The sequence below is a fragment of the Meleagris gallopavo genome, chromosome 16 (genome assembly GCF_000146605.3).
Source record: "Meleagris gallopavo isolate NT-WF06-2002-E0010 breed Aviagen turkey brand Nicholas breeding stock chromosome 16, Turkey_5.1, whole genome shotgun sequence".
Lineage (NCBI taxonomy): Eukaryota > Metazoa > Chordata > Aves > Galliformes > Phasianidae > Meleagris > Meleagris gallopavo.
Window position 1 is genome coordinate 14,822,031 of NC_015026.2, and position 7,020 is coordinate 14,829,050.

Below are 7,020 nucleotides of genomic sequence, written 5' to 3' on the forward strand. Positions count from 1 at the left end.
CGCAGTGTGCAAGGCAGGACTTCGCCCTCTCGGCCGCCCTCCCCCGTGGGGCGATGCCGCAGCTCCGGCCGTGGGCGGGCCGTCCGGCAGGCAGGCTGCTGAGAGCTGAAGATGTCGAGCAGGTATCACCGGGCGGCGGCCGACGGCAACCTGGAGCTGCTGAAAGAAGCCACTCGGAAAGACCTCAACGCTTCCGATGAGGACGGGATGACGCCCACGCTGCTGGCCGCGTACCATGGGCGCCTGGAGGCTCTGGAGATCATTTGCCGCAGAGGGTGAGTGGAGCAGCCTCCCTCTCGGGGCCTGCGGCTCTGACCCCCATTAGCGCTTATTTCCACCGCCGCAGCGACGTCCCAAGAGCTGCCAGAGCCGCGGCGGTCCCTTCGGGGCACCCAGCTCTGCAAACAGCTGTGCGCGGCGTGGCCGAGCGGCCCCTTGTTCCCCAGTGGAAATCCTTTTGTTAGGGTGGGAGGGCACCGTCCTGCAGCATCACTGAGTGGGGTTGTGTCCCCATCGTTGCAGCGCTCCCTCCAGGGCTGATGTTTCATGCTGTGATTCTCTCGCAAAGTTTATTAGGAGGGAAACAGAGTAAAGAGAATGTTCATTCTGGGGTGAGATGGAGGTTAAGTTGTCCCCTGGATTGTGTTTTCAGTCTGAACGGTGTAAAAGAGGTTGGGAGGAACGTTTGATTAACTACTTGGATGCATTTAGTTCTCGTTGCCTAGACCCAGGTTTGAAAACATCACCAGATGGGATTGCCACAGATCCACTGTATGGCTGAGCTCAGGTGTGGCTGTGGCTGCACAATAAAAAGGGCCTTTGGACCCTATTGCTGTGGCTGCGCCTCCAGGGAAAGCAAAAATTAACTTGTGCGATGAAGGAGGCTGCAAGGAGGTACTGAGAGTCCACAGAGCACCTGGGAGGGAGTGACTGCCCAGGGAACAAATAACTGAGCAACCTCAAGATGTGAGCTCAGAATACCCCTTCTGCCATGATAACAGCTAAAACTTCCACGTGCGCTCAGAGAAGCTGCAGCAGAGGGCACAAATCCCTCAGAAGGGCCTCGTGTTACTCCATGTGCTCCTGCTCCCTTGGCACGGGGCTGCTCTGGGTTTGCCCGTCCCAGCGCTCTGTTCTGCTCCATCCCGATGCGCTCAGCAGGTGCTGCCAATAGCTCAGTTCTGGGAGATGCTCAGCTCAGTCTGCTCTGCAGTCCATGCTTTCTTAGGAGGTCTTTTTTTTTATTTAATGAATTCATCCTTTCCTTGAAGCAATGGCAGTTTCCCGACAGAGGTGCGGTGAGGATGCGTTCCCTGCATGGGATGCACCCTGCAGGGTGCTGGGGCCCACAGCACACACAGACCCTGGGGGACGTGTCAGTGTGACAGCGTGAGCCCTGTTGTCTCCAAAGTGTTCGCTTTCCCAGGCAGCAGGAGATGTGCTCTGCCTGTCTGTGTCACACGAGGGGGGCAGATCTGCTTCCTTCTTTCTGCTGGGACAGTAAGGAAAGAGGAACAGAGGAGCCATCGTGGCCACAAAACAGAACCCCACCCACCATCACATGAATGAGGCTGCGAGGCCGGCGGGGTGAGGGGGGAGGAGAGACCACAGGCAGGGCTGCGGGGCCCTGCAAGGCTGGGGGTGACACAGCTCTGCCGCTGGCATGGGGTTGAGGAATTTGCCGTCCTCCACTGCAGCCGCCGGCTCCAGGAACGGACACGGAAGCAGAAATGCACACATGTGGTTCCCATATTTCCGAGTGGAAAACCACTGCACCCAGCCGCACCCTCCCCACGTGCTGCAGTGCCACTGCCTGCCGTCACAGCCTGCCCAGCCCCCCACACTTAAAACTAAACTTGCAATCCCAAGCACAGATGCAGGTTGGGCAGAGAGTGTTGGTGGATAAAAGATTCAGCATGAGCCAGCAACGTGTGCTTGCAGCCCAGAAGGCCAAACCAATGCTGGGCTGCATCAAGAGAAGTGACCAGCAGGGAGAGGGAAGTGATTCTGTCCCTCTGCTCTTGCGAGATCCCACCTGAAGTTCTGCGTCCAGTTCTGGAGCCCTCAGCACAAGAAGGACGTGGAGTTGTTGCAGGCCATGAAGATGATCAGAGGATGGAGCACCTCCACTATGAGGACAGGCTGAGAGCTGGGGCTGTGCAGCCTGGAAAAGAAAAGGTTCTGGGGAGACATTACAGCCCTTCCAGGACCTGAAGGGCCTACAGAAAAGCTGGGGAGAGACTTTTTATAAGGGCAGGTAGTGACAGGGTGAGGGGAAATGGCTTTAAACTGGAAGAACGTAGATTTAGACTAGGTATCAGGAAGAAATTCTTCACTGTGAGGCTGTGGGACACTGGCACAGGCTGCCTGGTGAGGCTGTGGATGCCCCCTGCCTGGAAGCACTCAAGGCCAGGCTGGATGGGGCTGTGAGCAACCTGGGCTATGGGAGGTGTCCCTGCATACAGCAGGGGGTTGGGACGAGATGGTCTCAAAGCTGCCTTCCAACCCAAACCGTCCTGTGATTCTATGATCTAATTGTCAAGAAAGCTTTGGACTCCACAATTAGGCACATTAATTAAATTAAGCAGCTACAGGAACTGCTGCATATCTGGGCAGCTCCACACTGTGTCCTGTGATTCTGCGATTCTGTGATTCTAAATGAGCGGAGATTTAGTTTGGATGTCAGGGGAAGTTTTTCAGTGAGAGTGGTGCAGTGCTGGCACCGCTGCCCAGAGATGCTGAGGATGCCCCATCCCTGGAGGTGCCAGGCTGGATGGGCCCTGTGTGACCTGATCTAGTCCTGAGCTTGTGGTTGGCAGCCCTGCCTGCAGCTCAGGGTGGAATCTGATGATCCTGATGAACCCACGCCATTCTGTGATTCTCAGATTCCATGAGCAGAGCCGGGCCCATCCCAGCCTGCAGGCAGCAGCTCTGTGTGCAGTCAGTACAAAAGGGAAGCAATCATTTTCACTGACTTTAAATTTTGTTGAAAATAATATGGTTTTTATTTTGTTTCTTTTGTTTTTCAATTTCCCAATGAACTTCTACTTTCCAAACCCCACGAGCAAAAAAACCATATGGAGAAAACAAAAGAACTGAATGAAACCAAAATCTGTCTGAGTCCAACCCAACACCAATGGAGACAAAGGAGCCGCACTTTGCTCCTCCTCAGTTACCCCCTGCCACTCCGCTGCCACTGCGTGGGCACATTAAGCACGCTTTGCTGCGGCTGGTGAAGGATCCTCCTTGTACTGTCCCAATTTTTGACGTGCCAAGAGGCAGAAAAAACCTTCGCAATACTCTGCCTGGAAGGTCAGGGAGCAGCTGTGCCCTCTGTTCCAGGGGTGCAAGGCCGGGTGTGCCGTGTGCCCTGCCGCCCCGTGCCGCTGATTGCTGCCGCGTGGCAGTGGGCAGCTGAGGTGGACAGGGAGCAGGCAGGGCTGTGCCAACAGCCCCACAGCCCCTGCTGTAGGAAAGATGCCCTGCTGCTCCATAGGGACCGCAGGCACCCACCGCTCGTGGGTGAGCGGTGATCGGGGTTTCCCAGCTGCGTGCTCGGGGTGCAGCACGGCTCCCCAGGACGGAGCGAGGCCGACCTGCTGCCATCGGGCCGTGCTCCTACAGTAGAGTCGAGGTAACCGTTGGGTGCTGGTTCTGCTTCACTGCTTCACATACGGTGCTGTCCTCCGTGTGCCACTCACTCTGTGCCGTTTTCCTCCTCAGAGGCGATCCGGACAAATGTGACATCTGGGGGAACACTCCGCTCCACCACGCTGCATGCAATGGCCACATCCACTGTGTCTCCTTTCTGGTCAGCTTCGGTGCCAACATATTCGCTCTGGACAACGAGCTCCGCACGGCGCTGGACGTAGCTGCCAGCAGAGATCGCCACGAGTGTGTCAGACTGCTGGACAGGGCTGCCACAGAGCAGAACGTGGCCAACCCCAGGAAGGTCTCCAAACAGAAGGCCCAGGCCCAGAGGAACGTGGAGAAACAGATCAAGGAGTGCGAGAAGCGGCAGGAGAAGCACCAGCACGAAATGAACAGGAGCTATATGAAGGAGAAGATTGGCTCGGTGACCTCCTCCAGAGGGACTCACTCCAGGGTGAAGCTGCCGACTCTCTTCACATCGAATACAGCAGCTCCTTTCTCCAAAAACCTGAAGGATACCTTCAAACTGAAGGCAAAAAGGATGGCTGGCAGCACGAGAAGCCAGGAGCCACAAAGCAACGGCCAGGCAGACGGCGGGGACAGGGGAAGCGTGATGCACTTGTTCGATGAGAGGGAGGAGGACGACTTACCCAATGATGATGGCCAGCTCTCCATTTTCACACGGCCAGGTCTCGGCAAGATCGTGTTTGGAAGGAATTTGGCTGCAGATATAGATCCCGGAACTGTGTCTTCCCAGAAAGAAGGTATCAGCTTTAAAATGTCCAGCGAGCTCTTCCAGAATGAAAGTGCTGAGAGCAGCATGGAGGGCGATGCTGGAAGCGGTGCGGATGTTCCCTGGCAGGAGGAGGAGCTGCTCTGGGACGACGAGGAAGCAGAGAGCACACCCCTGGAGGTGTTTCTGGCCTCACAGATGCTGGATGAGTTTCTACCCGTCTTCATGAGGGAAAAAATGGATTTAGATGCCCTGATGCTGTGTTCTGATGAAGACCTACAGAGCATCCAGGTGGAGCTGGGGCCAAGAAAGAAAGTCCTGAGTGCTGTGAGTAAAAGGAAACAGGCATTCCAGGATCCCGGAAAGACTGTGGATACCTGCTTGTAAAACAGCATCCCCACTGCTGAGATCTACTGATCTGCACGCTGAGATCTTTTCCTGCTTCAAAACAGCACGCGGCTCTTCTCACACCACTGCTAATGCAAAGGGCAAAGAGCTCATGGCAATGCAAGGAGCTCATGGAATGCAAAGAACTCGTGGTAATGCAGAGATGTGCAGTCAGACCGGGGCTCCTCACTCTGGGTTGGTGGCTGTGGTGTGCGGATTTGGGCACATTCTGCCAACAGTAAGAGCCAAGAGCTGTAATCCAGGGCTCGTTCTCCCTGCTTACATGGGTGGGGGTCTCTGGGTGTGACTGAACGCACCTCGCGGCTTAACGAACCGCCCCGTTCTTCTGCCGAACACCACTGGGCTTTCCCAGAGCTGCAGGCTTCCAGGTTTATCTCCGTCCCTGCGTTAGATTGCTGCAAACTGCTCTTCTCAGTGCTGCTGCTCTGCTAGAATAAAATCTGCTCCTTGACTCCAGCCGGGGCTCATCACCTCTGCTCATGTCTGAATTCAGGTAAACAGGAGTATCTCACAGCCAGCTCCGTGCCGCCGCTCACACTTCTCTGCTGCTGTTGCTGAGGAGTGCCTGAAATCCCCATTGAGATCCAAGAGGGCTGAGCGGCACCTCCTCTTGCCTCGCTGTGTGCTGGCACACACGGTGTCCTGAGGGCACCGGGAGGCAATCCCTCTGTGGACGCGAGGCCGAGGGTCTCTTTTCCACACGTTTATTGGTTCTGTGTGTCCCTGCAGGGCACGGCTGGCACGCAGACTGAGGAGCAGAGCTGTGCAGCCGGTGCTGCTGCTGCTCAGTGCCACCTCAGCCTGGCACTGCAGATGCACACACATCCAGCTCACAAGAGCAGGCAGGCGGCGATGAGCAGGGCTGGTATCCCACTGACTGGTCCCATAGCTGGGGAGGCACGGTGCTTTCCTTCAGAGTGTGCGGCATTTGTGGAAACGAATCGCAGTTAATCATCTACTTGTCACGCTCCATTCTTTCCACATTTTTGTCTTCTCTGATTTGCTCACCATTGCTTTCCTTGGCTGGACTTTGTGCTGCACTTTTTCCCTTTCCTGGCACTTGGCACGCTGTATTTCCCTGTGCCAAGCAGTGCCATCAGACCCTGCACTGTGCAGCATCAGCTGCCAGCCGCGAGCGCAGGGATAGGTCGGGCAGTGCCACCCGGGATCGGTGTTGGATTGATTCTGGCTGAGACTCACCAATACTTAACAAAGCAAGAAGCAAACGATGAGCCTTATATGTGTGAAACTACACAAATGGATTTGAAGGGCCAAATCCAGTCCTTGTCAGCCACATCACTGATGCAGAGGCGCAGGGCACGGTGCCTGATGAAACCAACAACCCATCCCCCGCCATGGTGCCCAGTGAAGTCCCATTGCCATTTCTTCAGCAATTCCATTTGAGTATCCCTCAGATCTGACCCTCCCTGCCCACCCCTGCAAGGCCTTCGACGTGGTCCTGCACCGCATCCTCGTCTGTGCGTTGGACAGAGCTGGATCTGAAGGCTGCACTGCTCATGGATAAGGAACTGGTCGGCGCTCACAGCCAGAGCGCTGCGGTCAGTGGCTCTGTGTGCAGTGGAGGCTGACAAGCAGCGTCCCCCAGGGGTCCCTCTTGGGAGCGGTGCTCTTCAGCCAGTGACACAGAGGCTGGCATCGAGTGCACCCTCAGCAGTTTGCTGACGGCACAACAGAAGGGGGGGACGGCACCCGGCGGGACCTGGACAGGCTCGAGAAGTGGGCACACGAGAACCTGCTGAGGCTGAGCAAGGCCCAGTGCGGGTGTTGTACTTGGGTCGGGGCAATGCCAGGGGTGTGCAGACTGGGAGAAGAGCTCACAGAGAGCAGCCCTGCGGAGAGGGGCGGGGGGCTGTGGGGGACGAAGAGCTGGACGTGAGGCAGCAGTGTGCGCTCGCAGCCCCAAAGGCCGACTGCATCCTGGGCTGCATCAGCAGAGGGGGGCAGCGGGCAGGGAGGGGATTGTCCCCCTCTGTTCTGCCCTCGGAGCCCCCAGCTGCAGTGCTGCGTCCAGGCCTGGGGCCCGGCACGGGAAGGGTGGGAGCTGTTGGAGCGGGGCCGGGGGAGGCGACGAAGATGCTCCGAGGTTGGAGCACCTCTGCTATGGAGACAGGCTGAGGAGCCGGGGCTGTGCAGCATGGAGAGGAGAAGGCTGCAGGGAGACCTCACTGCGGCCTTCCAGGACTAAAGGGAGCTTATGAACAGGAGGG

The 7,020-nt window shown here is 56.9% G+C and overlaps 1 protein-coding gene across 1 annotated transcript; it reads left to right on the forward strand.

Annotated features, from left to right (window-relative positions):
* The first annotated feature begins 46 nt into the window (after positions 1–46).
* Positions 47–6,377, forward strand: ANKS4B (ankyrin repeat and sterile alpha motif domain containing 4B). Its single transcript, XM_010719938.3, has 2 exons — positions 47–275; positions 3,724–6,377. Exons 1-2 carry the CDS (start codon positions 112–114, stop codon positions 4,769–4,771), a joined length of 1,212 nt encoding a protein of 403 aa, XP_010718240.1. The 5' UTR covers positions 47–111; the 3' UTR covers positions 4,772–6,377.
* Positions 6,378–7,020: the final 643 nt, after the last annotated feature.